The 17,149-nt window shown below is 41.0% G+C and overlaps 1 protein-coding gene across 2 annotated transcripts in view; it reads right to left on the bottom strand.

Annotated features, from left to right (window-relative positions):
- UBE2F (ubiquitin conjugating enzyme E2 F (putative)) overlaps positions 1 to 17,149 on the bottom strand; it is a 127,979-nt gene that overhangs the window by 57,254 nt on the left and 53,576 nt on the right. For both annotated transcript variants that reach the window (XM_077829590.1, XM_077829591.1), the window contains one exon: positions 7,205 to 7,262. In XM_077829590.1, coding sequence (XP_077685716.1) covers positions 7,205 to 7,262 — 58 coding nt within the window. The remainder of the gene's footprint in view (positions 1 to 7,204; positions 7,263 to 17,149) is intronic.

The raw sequence follows: 17,149 nt of genomic DNA, 5'->3' as shown, positions 1-17,149 counted from the left end.
GGCAGCCTGGCTTGGGTGGCACTTTGAAGGCGCTCATATAGTTTTCACAACTATATGAAAGTTTTGCTGCTCTGGTGCTCTGCTGCAAACAGAATCATCCTCTGCTGTACTCTAGGATACAACAGAGCAAAATATAATCCTGACAAATATATAAAAATGAAACCATGAAACTGTACTGCATTTATCTTTACTAAAAAGAGTCCACATGACAGCCTGGCTTTTTTAAGGTATTGTTTACTGGTTGAGTTGGCACTTGGTTTTTTTTAGTCTACTTTAAATCAGATTTGTTACGTCTAATTGTTCATCTCTGGAACCAATTTATGAAACGTAGCCATATCTAGTAAACGGAACAGAAAGGTGATTTTAAATAAGAATCTAATGTAAATATAATCAAGGCTATATTGGTATAGAAGACAATGGGTGAAATCTGGTTTAAAAACAATTGCAGGAATCTTATAGATGTCATTCTACTAGTACCATCAATAAGGACTTAAAATAGTAAACATTTTGTTTAAATCATTGGGCAATTCAATTCATATTTATAAATTTATCCAATGCAAATGAAAATATTTTTATTAAAATTAGTGATGCAAAATATTGCACAGAATTACACCAGGCAGCATATATTGTAGATGACAGGATACTGAGGTATAAAGCTATTGTTTTATGGATAAATAGAAGTATTTGAAGTCTACTCGGGTTACAAAGGTTGGTGCATATTCGTACCCATTGATGATATGACAAACTAATTAGTGAGCTTACTCTGATCAGGGGGTCTTGAGCAGCGTAAGACCACATTTCTGGGGTGCAAGGCTGGGGATAGGGGAATTCGAGGTCATCTCCCGATATACAGTTCATGAGTGGCTAAGAAAGGCTTCATGTATGTTGCTGGGTGTGCCTCTGCATGCTGCTGGCTGAGAGAACAGAGCCTGAAGTAGCTTGCTGTTCACTAGCATATCAGTGTAGGAGAAGAGCCTGGGCAGGAGAGTTAAAGGGGTCACAGTGGTTCTACAGTCCAGACTGCAGCCTGGGCGGCGTCACACATACCAGAAAAGATAATATGTTTAACTACTCTGTTATCCTGCCTCAAGCTGTTGCTTTCACAAAATGATAAATTACAGATAATTTCAAGCATGAATTTTATACTTAGGAGTTTTACACTTCTCTTCTAAACATTAAGGCTACCTATTCCTATATATTTTAAAAATATGAACGTTACTGTCATGGAATCATAAAACCCATGCTAATAGCTATAGAGTTTAGCTACTATATTTGGACATACAAAAACAGCTCTCTCCTATAAGAATCTTCCTCACTGCTGCACATACTAAACTTACTGACCTGCGTTTTATTTGCTCTACCTGCAAGTACCAGGAACGCACTCAACCCAATAAGATAGGGGAATTACTGGTGGCGTGGGTGCCAACAGGCCCCATGTGATGACACATAATACCGCCCCTCCATCCCATTCCCTCCCCCCCACACACACACACACTCTAGAGAAAGAGATGCAATGACCTCTCTCTGGGAGAAATGAGAGTAAGGAGGAGAACCAACTAAGAAAAAAAATCCTTGAAGAAGGGGGCAGAATATCATTTCCCTCTCCATCCTATTTACCAGCAATTTTAATCTCTCAAACAACATGTCAGGAACTATGAACATGTGGATATTATTCAGCCCTGCCCTCTCAAGGCTGTCATCAAAGTTGTCAATCGCAAGCAGTGACATCAGACCCAGTCCACTGAACTCCCCTTCTTTTGAAACCTGAACTTTCAGGTCAGCTGCTGGAGCAACTGAAAACACACCTCCGCAAACAGAGAAGGAAGAATTATCTGATGTGCTAAGCAATCAAAAATTTGCAAGTAAATTAAAAAATTAGGCTCTCATTGTTGCATATCTCAATCCTTAGATGTGAGAGATGACTCAGCAGTAAGTTCGACCCTCTATTCGACATTGATGAGTCCTCATCTGGAGTACTGTGTCCTGTTTTGGGCCCCACACTAGAAGGAGGATGTGGAAAAATTGGAAAACGTCCAGCAGAGGGTAACAAAAATGATTAGGAGACTGGAACACATGACTTATGAGGAGACACTGAGGGAACTGGGATTGTTTAGTCTGCGGAAAAGAAGAACGAGGTGGGATTTGATAGCTGCTTTCAACTACCTGAAAGGGGGTTCCAAAGAGGATGGGTCTAGACTGTTCTCAGTGGTAGCACATGACAGAACAAGGAGTAATGGTCTCAAGTTGCAGTGGGGGAGGTTTAGGTTGGATATTAGGAAAAACTATGTCACTAGGAGGGTGGTGAAGCACTGGAATGGGTTACCTTTGGGAGGTGGTGGAAAACCTCCATCCTTAGAGGTTTTAAGGCCTGGCTTAATAAAGCTCTGGCTGGGATGATTTAGTTGGGGATTGGTCCTGCTTTGAGCAGGGGGCTGGACTAGATGACCTCCTGAGGTCCCTTCCAACACTGATTCTATGATTAAGTTCACTGCTTGCTATTGATCGCTCTGAAGACTCCCACATGCTGGCTGGGCAGATCACCACCAGCGTACACATTTACTTCCTTTCTGTGACAGTAACAAAGATTCTTCTGTGATATATTGGCAGGGCTTGTAGCACCACCTATTATTAAGGTTGCCCTGCACTTCCCATTACAATATACTGTTTTCAGTTGCTTATAACTTTGCCAAACTGAACATTCGGATTGAAATTTTCCATATTGATGTCTGTCTCCATATATATATTATTTTAAATCCATACAATTTTAGCCAAAAATACTTCAACTGTTTCCAAGAATGAGATTTAGTGGAAAATATCTTGTTTTGTCCATGTAAAAAAAAAATAAAAATCATGAGACATTTTCTTTGAAATGGTCTAGTGACCCTGTGCTTTGCACTAGGGCCTTGACATTTGGCAGGGAGTGGCCTGTATATTAGGGAAGTGCGCTTTGTCATTCCTGTGAAAATCCACCCAAATTTGGCTAAGTTTAAGCTTTTGAAAAAGAAATCACAACTCACACATGCTCAGTAGACTTCGATGTTTAACAGCAAAAATCCCTGATTCCTTCCTCACTTATCATGCTCAAGCTTCCCACAGCTTCTAGTGCTGACCAGACTGTGCATGTACCATCCCCACAGAGTGACTGAGCATACTCCAGCCCCAGACTAAGGAGGCAAAGCCAGACTTTCCTGTAATTGCTGCTCGGGGCTGGGGCTGGGGCCAGGCGCTGTAACTGAGATCAGGGGGCCCCTCTCGCAAGTTTCCAATTATACCCTTCATCTCCGCTGGCACTTAGGCAGAGTGGAAGCAGCAGCTGTTGGATTTGAATGCAGAACCGAAAAATGCCAGACTGGGGAAGGAGGGGAGTAGACTGGAACAAGGAGTCTGGTAAGATTGGGACAGGAGAGACTGGAAGTTGGAGAGAACAGAAGGGAAGGCTGGGACTGGCAGGGCAAGGAGACTGGGAACCAGTGAGAAAACTAGGAGCTAACTGGCTGTGTGTGTGTGTGGTGGTGGAGAGGCACTGAGATCGGATGAGAAATCAGGAGCAGAGCACTAGGCTTGGCCAGGAAAGGAGACAGACTGGGTGTGGGGATGGAGAGAGAATGGAAGATGGGGAGGGAAGCGTGTATTGGAACTCAAACAGGAAACCCTGAAGGCTGGGCAAGAAGACTGGGACTAGAATGAGAAGTGGGAGGGGAAACCGGAATTACACAGGCAGGGATAAGAAGCCAGGGCAGGAGAAGAGACAGAACTGAGACAGGGACAGGTTGGAGAGGACAGGGAAGAAAGGGCTATGCCCACTAAAGCACACTCTTCTCTGAAGTCTGGAATGGAATCCAAGCTTCCTGAATCTATCATTCCTCTATTCTCAACTAATATCTGTGAAAAGCACTGGCCTAGTGTGTGTATCATGGCCTTTCAGTTCTGGTCCCTATAGATGGTGAAAACCTTATTCCTTTATCTTAACTGGCAGAGGTCTGTGCGATGGATCTAGAGGTTCCAACCTCGTTAATCAACTCAGAGGATGACACCACATTAGGGCTGTCAAGCGATTAAAAAAAAATGGCAATTAATTATGCTGTTAATAATAGAATACCATTTATTTAAACATTTTTGGATGTTTTCTACATTTTCAAAATATATTGATTTCAATTACTACACAATAGAAAATGTACAGTGCTCACTTTATATTTTTTATTACAAATATTTGCACTGTAAAATACAAAAATAGTATTTTTCAATTCACCTAACAGAAGTACTGTAGTGCGATCTCTTTATCATGAAAGGTGAAATTACAAATGTAAAATTATGTACAAAAATAACTGCATTAATAAAAATATAAAACTTTAGAGCCTACAAGTCCACTCAGTCCTACTTTGTGCTCAGACAAACAAGTTTGTCTACATTTGCAAGAGATGCTGCTGACCGCTTCTTGTTTACAACGTCACCTGAAAAGTGAGAACAGGCGTGCGCATGGAACTGTTGTAGCTGACATCGCAAGATATTTATGTGCCAGATGTACTAAAGATTCATATGTCCCTTCATGCTTTAACCATGCGTCCTCTTTTGTTTATCATTTTACAGTGCAAATATTTGGAATCAAAAATAATATGAAGTGAGCACTGTACACTTTCTATTCTGGTGACATAAATTAAATTTATCATCACATGACTATAATTTTACATACAGCTCACAACTACACTCATTTTTTCAGTTTATACTACATACCTAGTATATATATATTACATATGCAATAACCATTCTGTGTGTTTGAATAATACTAACACAATTTATACACACACACATATATATATATTAAACATACACTTCCATGTATTCGAGCTTATGTAGATCCATCCAAGGATCTCTTCTACAAACACTGAAAAACGTAGCCACAAAATCCATGAGGGTGGCAATGAGGCATAATATTGGTTTTACAGATGCAGAAACTCAGCTCGAGAGTTTAAGGGACTTATCCTTGGCCACACAGAAATCTATGGCCAGGACTCCTTACACAGAACATTTTTCCTCCTTTGATATACAAATTAAAATATTTGTATTTCAAACAATGTACTCATTTTGGGTATACTAAATTTGCAAAAGAATGGGCTCACTGGATGGACCACAAATAATTAGAAGGGAAAGGATTAATCAATCACTGGATTTTTATGTAGTCACACTTCATATCCAGAAACAAGCTACAAGCATTTGCCATTACCAAAGAGGCTATTTCAGCCTCAGCACTTACTTTTTAAAGCCATTTGTGTATTAAAGAGAAGAATGAATTTACTATGCTCCCATTCAGGTCACATCACCACCACCCTGAACCGGAAACCTACTGACTGCTATACTTACTTACATGCCTCCAGCTTCCATCCAGGACACACCACATGATCCATTGTCTACAACCAAGCTCTAAGATACAACCACATTTGCTCCAACCCCTGAGACAGAGACAAACACCTACAAGATCTCTATCAAGCATTCTTAAAACTACAATACCCACCTGCTGAAGTGAAAAAACAGATTGACAGAGCCAGAAGAGTACCCAGAAGTCACCTACTACAGGACAGGCCCAACAAAGGAAATAACAGAACGCCACTAGCTGTCACCTTCAGCACCAACTAAAACCTCTCCAGCGCATCATCAAAGAGTTACAACCTATCCTGAAGGATGACCCATCACTCTCACAGATCTTGGGAGACAGACCAGTCCTTGCTTACAGACAGCCCCCCAACCTGAAGCAAATACTCACCAGCAACCACATACCACACAATAAAAACACTAACCCAGGAACCTATCCTTGCAACAAAGCCCGATGCCAACTCTGTCCACATATTTATTCAAGTGACACCATCATAGGACCTAATCACAGAAGCCACGCCATCAGGGGCTCATTCACCTACACATCTACGAATTTGATATATGTCATCATGTGCCAGCAATGCCCCTCTGCCATGTACATTGGCCAAAACGGACAGTCTCTATGCAAAAGAATAAATGGACACAAATCTGACATCAGGAATCATAACATTCAAAAACCAGCAGGAGAACACTTCAACCTCTCTGGCCACTCAGTAAAAGCTTTAAGGGTGGCAGTTTTGCAACAGAAAAGCTTCAAAAACAGACTCCAGCGAGAAACTGCTGAGCTTGAATTAGTATGCAAACTAGATACCATTAACTTGGGTTTGAATAGAGACTGGTTGTGGCTGGGTCATTACACATATTAAATCTATTTCCTTAAGTATTCTCACACCTTGTCAACTGTCTAAATGGGCCATCTTGATTATCACTACAAAAGTTTTTTTCTCCTGCTGATAATAGCTCATCTTAACTAATTAGCATCTCAGTTTGTATGGTAACTTCCAACTTATCTGTACGTATTGTCTGGTAACTTCCAACATATATATATGTTCCATCCTATGGATCCGATGAAGTGGGCTGTAGCCCACGAAAGCTTATACTCTAATAAATTTCACTGAAGTCAACAGGACTATTCACATGAATAGGGTTTTGCAGGATCAACCCTTACTATTAACCAGTCTTTCAGCAGGTAAAATGTTGCCCTATAAATATAAGTTCAAGAGTATAGAGAACTCACTAAAAGAGCTTAACATTAAATCACATGGGATGACGTTTCTTCATTAGTAGCAGAGAGTCAGTTTACAAGACAACATAGACAGAATATCATGACTAGCTTTTTGGTTTGCCAAAGCATTGGTTTTTATTTTATATCCATAGAATCACAGAATATCAGGGTTGGAAGGGACCTCAGGAGGTCATCTAGTCCAACCCCCTGCTCAAAGCAGGACCAATCCCCAATCTTTGCCCCAGATCCCAAATGGCCCCCTCAAGGATTGAACTCACAACCCTGGGTTTAGCAGGCCAATGCTCAAACCACTGAGCTATCCCTCCCCCCACATTTGTCTGTACAGCTATGCAAATGGGTTTTAACAAATAAAGTTAAAATTAATATTTTGATTACAAGGCAGAGAAAAAAAACAGTGCTAAGTACTAAAAAAAAGATCTTCACGTTTTAATAAATGAGGCACTAAGGTTCTTCTGAAGACAAAAATATTAAACTTTTATAGAAACAGCAATACTGTTACCCTAACTTGGCAAAGCATATATTTTATAAACATGAACTGTTCAGAAGATAACTACATCAAAACAGATTTTTATAGCTAAAAAGAAATGGTACCTTTAATGTTCTAGTTGGAGCCCAGCCAGTGCCATCAATTGAATGTTCTCTCAATAAACTGGAACAGACAAGGAGGCATACATTATACAATACAATCTGAAACTGAGAAGCAGTTAAGCTTACTTAAAACTTTATTGACTGCAATCTCTTCAGAAAAAATCAGAACACTAAACTTATATATCCCTCAGAAAATTAGGAAATATTGGTTATTCTTGGGATGCAGAAATTATACCTTTTTTGTATCATATGAAGTATTTTGAGTTGTTAAAAATCCATATAAAAACAACAAAAGGGGGAACTCCCCCAAACTAACTGTTCTAAAATGAAACTGAAAGAACTCCTGATCTTCAAAGCATAATCCAAAATAAGGAACTTTAAAAAAATCCAAGGGTTTACAGAACTGAAAACAAAAATAGGATCAAGCATGTACAGATATAACAAATGAAATAACAAGCCTAACAATGTCCCCTCTTAACCGCTGTACACACAGACACACACACAAGCAGTTTCTAGTATGTCCCTCTCACCCATAGCCTGGGTGAACAGGCCTTGCAGAGCACCCTGAGAATCACCAAAATTTAGGCTATTTCATAAGAACATAACAGCGGCCCTGCTGGGTCAGACCAAAGGTCCATCTAGCCCAGTATCCTGTCTTGCAACAGTGGCCAGTGCCATGTGCCCCAGAGGGAATGAACAAAACAGGTAATCACCACATGATCACCTGTCGCCCATTCCCAGCTTCTGGCAAGGTAGAGGAAGGAGAGATATTTTGCAGCATCCCTTATGTTGCAAGAGCTTCATTTTCAGTGCCACTGTCGATCAGGAATAGGAAAAAACCTGACTTTTTTTTTAAGTTTGTCTAAAATTTGTAAAATACTAATATGTAATGGCCATAATTTTGAAATATGAATCTGTCAAACCCAGGTGGAAAAATCCAGGTAAAAGTCCAATGAATCACACAATCCCTTGTTGGCCGCTTCTCATCCTTTATGCCAAGGAATCTCCACCTTCAGGGCCTCAGCTGATCAACAGTAGCACCGTAGTTGGAAGAAAGAAGTGATGTTGCAAGAGGAGAGGACCCAAGCCATTTTAAGGCATTACGAGTCAAACCCAACACCTTAACTCCACTTGGAAGTAAAGAGGCCTCAGGGTACATCCCAGAGCATAGATGTCATATATTCAGACTGAGAAACATTGGTTAATGGAGGAATAAAAGAGGGAAATGAGAAAGATCGCTCCAAAGGAATTCCTGTGCTAAAACCCACACAATGTACCTAATCCATGTGGATTTACGTGGAAACAGCTGTATGAATTACATATGGCTGGATTCTGCTACACCTACATATAATGTATAGAAGAGATTAATCTGTGTAAACTGTACATTTTTGTTTAGTACTGAAGTCCATTATTTAAATACTTCACCTAGTTTTAAGATGAATAATTAGAAAAAACACATGAACAGAGCTTTTTAGATTTAATTTTTAGCCTTTCATTGAAAATACCTGGACCCCTCTTAATTGCACCAAACTATTTGGCAATTATGTGATGTACTCAAATAGAATTTAGGATAAGAGTAAATGTGCTTTCATTTGTGAACAGAACAAATTTTCACTCAGGGCAAGTCTATATTATAGCAGCACAACAATAGAAGGGGTTATGCTGCCAACGTAGTTAATCTTCCTCTCCGAGATGCCTTTTTCAGTTGACCTAGTTGAATCTACACTAGGTTAGGTCAACCTAACTATGTTGCACAAGGCACAGAATTTTTCATTCCTAAGTAATGTAGCTAGGTCTATCTAATTTTTAGACCAGGCCTCAGATCTGCAGAAATAAAAGGCTAGTGCCCCATGCCTACTTGGCAATAAAAAGTGCTGCCAATTTACTACCATCTTGCTACAGATACCTTTCTCCTTTTCATTGCATAGGGTTTTACTGAACTGGTGTTTTATTTTGCCATCTTTTAGCTACCTCTAGTGTCATCCATAACTAAACCACAACAAAATCTTAAAAACAAACACCCCTACTCCAAGAAACCCCCAAAATTAGAGTTGATAGACTGCGTATATGATTAAGTAATCAGAGCTTTCCTATATGGTAATACCAATGAAATAAATATGTGCTTAGCCAGTATGCTAAGTATAAATATATTAGGAAATTAACCTGTAATAAAATGCCCTACGTTTTCCCTAAAATTAATTAGTAATGACACCAGGCAACATGAATCCTTCCTAGCTGTGCTACTCAACTAATTATCTTCATCCTTCTGTTGCCTTAGTGCTAGTCTCGTTGCTATGCCCTGATAACGAGAAAATTTTCAACTATCACTATATGATTCAAGATTTATTTCAATAGCACAATGAACTACAGTAAAACCCAAGAGTTACAAACACCTTGGGAATGGAGGTTCGTAACTCTGAAATGTTCGAAACCCTGAGCAAAACGTTACGGTTGTTCTTTCAAAAGTTTACAACTGAACAGTGACTTAATACAGCTTTGAAACTTTACTTTGAAGACAAATGCTGCTTTCTTGGAAAGGAAAAATAGAATTCTGCAGGGACCATTAATTCTGCCCAAATTCTGCATTACACAGTGATGCAGAATTCCCCCAGAAGTATATTCTTATAGAAGGAAAGTAAAACATGAATGATCTGAAAAAGGATTTTTATGTGTACGTAAAGGATAGTGGTATATTTAGCTTGATTTTAGTACTGCTGCCCTCATAAAACTTTGCTAAATTAACACAACAGAATTCAATGGTAGGCCAGGGCTTGGATGTGGCACCAAGTATCCTGTTTCACAGGTGCTTGGCTGGCCGGTTCTTGCTCACATGCTCAAGGTCCAACAGATCACCATATGTGGGGTCAGGAAGGAATTTCCTCCCCGGTCTGACTGGCAGAGACCTTGGGTTTTTTCACCTTCCTCTGCACTGTGTGGGTGCAGGTCACTTGACAGGATTATCTTCCCAAATCTCATTTAATCATTTGTCTGCGGGACCTCAGGCACTCTTGCATCTCAGTTCCTCCTATTCTCTGGCTGTGGCACTTAAAAAGTCTAGCCTCTGTTGGGCTGTCAAACTTTGATCCAGTTTCAGTTGTTGGATTTAGTGTTAAGTACCAGTGCTGGGTGGCATATGCACAAGAGGTAAGACAAGGTTGATCTGATGACCTCTTCTTTCTTAAAACTATGATAATCTCTAAGCCTGTTCAGCTAGTTTACAGTGATTTAAAAATCAGGCTTAAATAAATTTACATATAAAAAGCAAAAAAGTACTTAACACTATAAACCAGGGGCGGGCAAACTTTTTGGCCTGAGGGCCACATCGGGGTTGCGAAACTGTATGGAGGGCCAGGTAGGGAAGGCTGTGCCTCCACAAACTGCCTGGACCCTGCCCCCTATCTGCCCCCTCCCATTTCCTGCCCCCATCAGAACCTCTGACCCATCCAAACCCTCCCACCCCCGTTCCTTGTCCCCTGACCAACCCCCCCACCACCCCTGGGACGCTCCCATCCCTAACCGCCCCCCCCGGACCCCACCCCCTATCCAACCCCCCAAGCTCCCTGACTGTCCCGACCCCTATCCACACCTCTGCCCCCTGACAGGCCCCGCAGGACTCTCACACCTATCCAACCTCCACACAGTCCCCTGACCGCCCCCCCCCCCCGCAACCTCTGCCCCCTGTCCCCTGACTGACCCCTGGGATCAGCTGCCCCTTATCCAATTTCTGCACACACACACCCTGCTCCCTGCCCCCTTACCATGCCGCTCAAAGCAGCAGGAACTCGCAGCCATGCTGCCCAGTAGGAGCAGCTGACCAGAACACTGGCGGGGCAGAGAGCTGATGCTGCGGGGAGGGGGGAGGGGGGTGTGAGAGACGAAGAGAGAAGGGGAGGGGCCGGGGGCTAGTGTCCCCGGCCAGGAGCTCAGGGGCCAGGCAGGACAGTCCCATGGGCTAGATATGCTTTAACAAAGGGCTGCAAGGATCACTAGTCCCATTTTAGAGATGGAGAAATGGAGGTTCTGGGAGAGGAAGTGACTCGCTCAAGGTCACACAGCAGGTAAGTGCCATAGCCAAGAAAAGGACACAGCCTCTCAAGAATCACTGCCTTTCAAGAAAGCTTTCATGAGATTGTAGTTGGGTCTAGATGAAAATGGGCTCTGAGTTTTTAAACAATTTTCAAAAAGTAATTTCACACAAATTATTAGAATGACTGAAAACTGGCAAATTTTTGCTGTTCTTTTTCAAATTTCAAACTAGATTGGTTCACTGATCACATATAAAGCCCCACATCAGTCCTGGCCCAAGTTCACACCTCTGACTGCACACACTGATATCTGGCTGATCTTACACAGCACTCCTTTCCAGCGTGCAGAGTGGCAACTTTGATCTTGGCTCCATTTGCTCTCCCTGATGCAGTGTCAGAGCATGGAGCATGAAGCAGATACTTATGAAAACTTTTAAGTTCCCTGCTTTGCCTGAATCTAGGCAGGCAGAGAACTTCCAACCAGGCTTCCCAAACTGCCACTCCTCCTACACCTCCAGAACTGACCGCATCTTTATCACATTTAACTGGGGTGCTTGGAGTTTATACTCCCTCCAAAGATTTTTTTTTTGGGGGGTGGGGGGGGTCTCTAAAAAATTAACCCAACTTCTAGTGGCAAGGTGAAAAGCAGCAGAAAGCAGGTGCCATGTTCTGAGCAGCTATTTGGGCTGCTCCAGGGACATTTCATCCCACAAAAGCTACTCTAAGGCCCCTGGCCTGGAAGGGGCACTTTAGGCCACTCTGGGCCCCAAAAAGAGGATGACAGAACTGGGGAAGGACTGGAGACCAAGGGAGAGTTTAAAAGCTCAAGTAGAAGGATGAGGAAAGTAGAAAGGAAGGGACAGAGAAGGTGAGGAGAGAAGGGGAGAGTGACCAAAAAACCCCAAAGGACAAGCACAAACCATAGAGAAGTGAGAACAGAGAAATAGGGGAAGGTCTGAAACAAGATATGTGGAAGAAAAATAAAAATCAGAGAGGCCTATAGAGGACAGGGTAAAGAATACTTTGGGGGAGGGGGCAGGGTTGGCAATTGCTCCAGATTATTTCTTTGGGGGAAAAAGTCGCTATCCCAATGGTACCCCCTATCCTCCCACAGTCCTAAGAGTGGTGAGATGATTTGTTCTCACATCCCCAGTCCACACCTGGCACCAGTGTAAGTATTGTGGTCAGGTAAATGGGGCAGCATGAGGGGAAAGGACAGGGAAGTACAAGAGAAAGGGGCAGTGGGGAAAGAACTGAGTAAGAAAGAGTGGGAGTGAATGAGTACATCTCCTGTTGGAAAGGCCCACTGAGTAGATTCCCCTTTGCTATATAAAAAGGTTTGGGTAGCGGAGTGGGAGGGGGAGACCTGCTGGCAGGGTGTCCTCTCTGAAGTCTTTGTGACTATGGAACTTTCTCTGGATTCCCATTTTGCCCGTCCTTCCCCAATAAACTAATTGAGTGACCTTCCAGACATGCTGCAAAAGACATCCATTTGACAGGGGTTTTGGATATGGTGGAGGGTAGTCTTCCCAGAATGGTAAAGAGAAGAAAGGAGATTGGGGGGGGTTTTTGTAAGTAATCGGCTGGCTGAGATCCTGTTTGAACTGATTATTTTAACAGTGTTGGGATTTTATTGTAGTATTAATTACGTTAGCCACCTAGAACCTTCTACAGGTGTCTATTGGATATTATTTATCTATATAAATAAATAAAATAAATATCCAAAAGCCTTTTTTGTGATGCTCTGCGATCAAGTTGCATATCTGTTCTTGTTCAAACCCTTAAGTGTGCTATATTACACATGAGAAAGCTTTTTCAGTAAAGATGATTTGGAAAAGTTTTTGCAAATCTATTTAAGCCTCTACATCAGTAATGTGTACACATACTACAATACACATATGGATTTTTAAACAATTGAAAAAATAGCTCCTCCATTTACCATATCTGCAAAGACTTAACATTCAGGATTGTGTTTTTCCTTAGTTGACGGCAAAAGAAGCACTGAAAGGGAGTAGTGGAGGGATTTGCTGCTTTTTACCGACTGGTGAGGTCATCAACTCTTTCAGGAAAACCAAATTCCTGAACTAAATAAAAGCGCAGATACAGTAGCTTACAATACACAAGTGTCAGAAACTAGTTCCAATAAGTTACTCAAAGCTCTGAGGAACAGACTAAACCATGATCTATATACAATTTTTGTACCAATGTAACCATTTTGGTTAGGGGTGATTGTTTTTAAGAAAAAAAGTTAAATCTGTACAGCCTCTAGTATGGCTGAGGTTATTCATTTAGGGGAATAAGTTATATGCATAGGAATCTTCGCACTAGTATACTAGTGGACAAGCCCTTAGCAATTTCTTCCAGACTTGCCCAACCCAAGCTTTCCTTCCAGGCATGATGTTTAGTATCTTGCTGAACAAACACCAATGGTATACACTTAATGTTAACTATATTGTTAACTTTTTAAAGGTAAGTTTAATAGCTGGAAGCAGACATTCCTAGTGAGTACACCTCCTATCTCCTGCCTGCACAGTCTTCTGGCCACATTTCTATAGGATAACTTTCCAAAGCTCTCTTATGTACACAATTAACACTCAGGTACTACACATGTGTAATTACAATAATAGAGACTGACTGCTTTGGTAAACACCTGAATGCTTGCATCAGGAGAAAGTGAAGTGGGAAGGGAACACAAAGGATGTAGGGTGAACCATGTCTGCAGACTCATCAGGACTTTGGGATGAGAACAACTGACAGAGGAGATGTAATTTCAGGTTGCAGGGAATGCTGACTGAAAGAAAGACTGGGCTGCTCTGGAATAAGTGGATTACAAGCAGGCAGGTCTTTCACAAAGAGTGCAGGGGGAGGAAGATAAGAAAATACTCCAATTTCCTTTGTCTAAATTTGGGTCTGGTCCGAGAATATAAAGCCAGACCATCCATAATCACAGAAGAGTTGAAAGTCCCATGACCACATCTTAATATCTAGAATTTTTAAATTTAAAATGGCATATTCTATTTTCTATATCACACTTATCTGTTTTCCTTGAATACAAAAAAGGAGCCTTACTCATTTCACAGGAGTACATTTTAAAATTTAGCTACATTTAAATTCCTGTTGGGACACTGTCAAGTACAATTTCCAACAAAGGTTCTTAAATCAAAGCCATCAATCCTACTCTATGGCTTCTCCGGAGTACGCATTAACTTTCAGAATTATCTATAGACGTGACCCAATTCTGGCAGCACTGAAGTGCATATATTTATGTTACATCCTTTCCAGACCAACGTTGGCACATGGAGGCAAACTAGTCTCTTCCATTCCGCTGTCATTTGCCACTGCATCCATCTGCTCTATGGTATGGAGACTGACTGTTCTGCCCTCCCTACTAAAGATTCCTCTTCAGACTTCTTTTGGGTGCCCTCGTTTCCCGACACTAGTTGGTTTCCACTTGACAGCTTCATGTGGGAGTCTGTGTGATGGCATCTGGAGTGCATGCCCCCAAAATTTCTAGTACTTTCTTCTGAGGGTGGAAACAAGCCACTGATTGGTGATTTCTTAGATCTCTTCATTGGTAATGAAGTCTTTCCAACCAATGCCCAGATCTATTTTCAAAAGCATCTACTTTTCAGTATAACATCTCCAATTCTCGTATGTTAGCACAGATTACATTTGAATGAAAAATTTTCCATTTTGTTCTGGTGCTACATCTTTAATTTCCATATACTGATAAGTTCAGTAAATGCTATGGACGCCTTTTCTACCATTGATGTCACTTCCTTCTTGAGGTCTCCGTTGGCCAATATGGTGGTGCCCAGGTAGATGAATTGTTCCTTGATATTTTTGCATTCTAATGTGATATTACTAAACTGTCTGGGTTTCAAGGATGTTTGTTTTACCATTACTTATTCTAAGCCCTGCATGGTCTGAGGTTTTTGACGGGCTGTCTTTGTAACTATTTGGAGATGTCACTCAGTAGTGCAAGATCATCAGCAAAGTCTAGGTCTTCTAGGCATTTGCCATTTCCCCATGCTATACCACTGTTTGTGTTGCTAACACACTTCTACAGTATCCAGACCATGAGAATGCCAAACAACAATAAAATAAAGTTAAAATACAGCCCTGTGACATGCCAGTGTTCAGACTGAACCACTCTGTTGTCTGGTTGTTCGCCCTTTCAGGGTTAACAAAGTGTGCACATCTTTCTTTATCTATTGTATCTAAAAAGAATTTGCAAAAAAACTCTTATAAAATGAGAATTACATCCTACATGAGTAAACAAATATAATTGAGAGATCAGTCCCAGAAAAGATTCGCTTCATGTAAAAGAACACCTTCTTTGTCAACAACAGTTTAGACTTTCTGTAAAAATCTAGATATTTTCCTTTCAGCATTGGAAGGAATGTGTCTCAGGCTAAGATCAGAGTCAATTTCAAAGGAAAAAAAGAACCACTTTCAACAATGTTGACCACTTGATTCCACAAAAAGAAAAAGCGAACGCAAAACACAGTAAAATCTTGGGGTGTTGTCTATCTCCAGGCTCAGACATTCTGATACATTATATCAATTAATAATAATGGTCAACAAAGTAAGTGGATGAGATCAAATAGAAAAAGCAGAAACGTACAGCAGAGGTTCAAGAAAAAGGCATACTGGAGCATGAAACAAACCACAAATTGTATATTCCCGAGGGTTCCTGAAATATGCCAGAAGCTTGTATCAATGGAGGCAACATCACAATGAAGAACCCTATTTAATATTTGAGTAAAACATAATAACCCTCAAAATATTTCTGAAGTTTTCCTAACCAAATCTTTATGAAATTTGCTAAGGTGAGTTTTACATGTTTTTTGGCTCTTACTATGGAATGGTTTCCTATAAGATGCATACTGGAAAACAATCCCAACTGTACCTACAAAGTGATGGGGTCTAAATTAGCTGTTACAACTCAAGAAAGATCTTGGAGTCATTGTGGATAGTTAAGAACATAAGAACGGCCATTACTGGGTCAGACCAAAGGTCCATCCAGCCCAGTATCCTGTCTTCCGACAGTGGCCAATGCCAGGTGCCTCAGAGAAAATGAACAGAGCAGGTAATGATCAAGTGATCCATCCCGTCACCCATTCCGAGCTTCTGGCAAACAGAGGCTAAGGATGCCATTCCTGCCCATCCTGGCTAACAGCCATTGATGGACCTATCCTCCATGAATTTATCTAGTTCTTTTTTGAACCCTGTTATAGTCTTGGCGTTCACAACATCCTCTGGCAAGGAGTTCCACAGGTTGACTGTGCATTGTGTGAAAAAATACTTCCTATTGTTTGTTTTAAACATGCTGCCTATTAATTTCATTTGGTGACCCCCTAGTTCTTGTGTTATGAGGAGTAGTAAATAACACTTCTTTATTTACTTTCTCTACACCAAGTTCTCTGAAAACATCCGCTTAATGTGCAACAGCAGTCAAAAAATCTATCAGAATATTAGGAATCATTAGGCAAGGGATAGATAAGGAGACAGAAAATATCACAATGTCATTATATAAATCCATGGTATGCCCATAGCTTGAATACAGCATGCAGTTATGGTCACCCCATCTCAAAAAAGATATATTAGAAATGGAAAAGGTACTACAGACAAGGGCAACAAATATGATTAACAGTATTGAATAGCTTCCAGAAAGAAGTCCCATAAAAAAACCTGGGACTGTTCAACCTGGAAAAGAGATGACTAAGTGGGATATGATAGAGGTCTATAAAATCATGAATGGTGTGGAGAAAGTGAATAAGGAAGTGTGATTTCACATAACAGATGTCCCAGGGGTCACCAATGAAATTAATAGGCAGCAGGTTTAAAGCAAACAAAAGGGAGTATTTCTTCACACAATGTACTGTCAACCTATAGAACTTGTTGCCAGGGGATGTTGTGA

Source organism: Eretmochelys imbricata, chromosome 11 (genome assembly GCF_965152235.1).
Source record: "Eretmochelys imbricata isolate rEreImb1 chromosome 11, rEreImb1.hap1, whole genome shotgun sequence".
Lineage (NCBI taxonomy): Eukaryota > Metazoa > Chordata > Testudines > Cheloniidae > Eretmochelys > Eretmochelys imbricata.
This window is presented reverse-complemented; position numbering and strand designations above follow the sequence as displayed.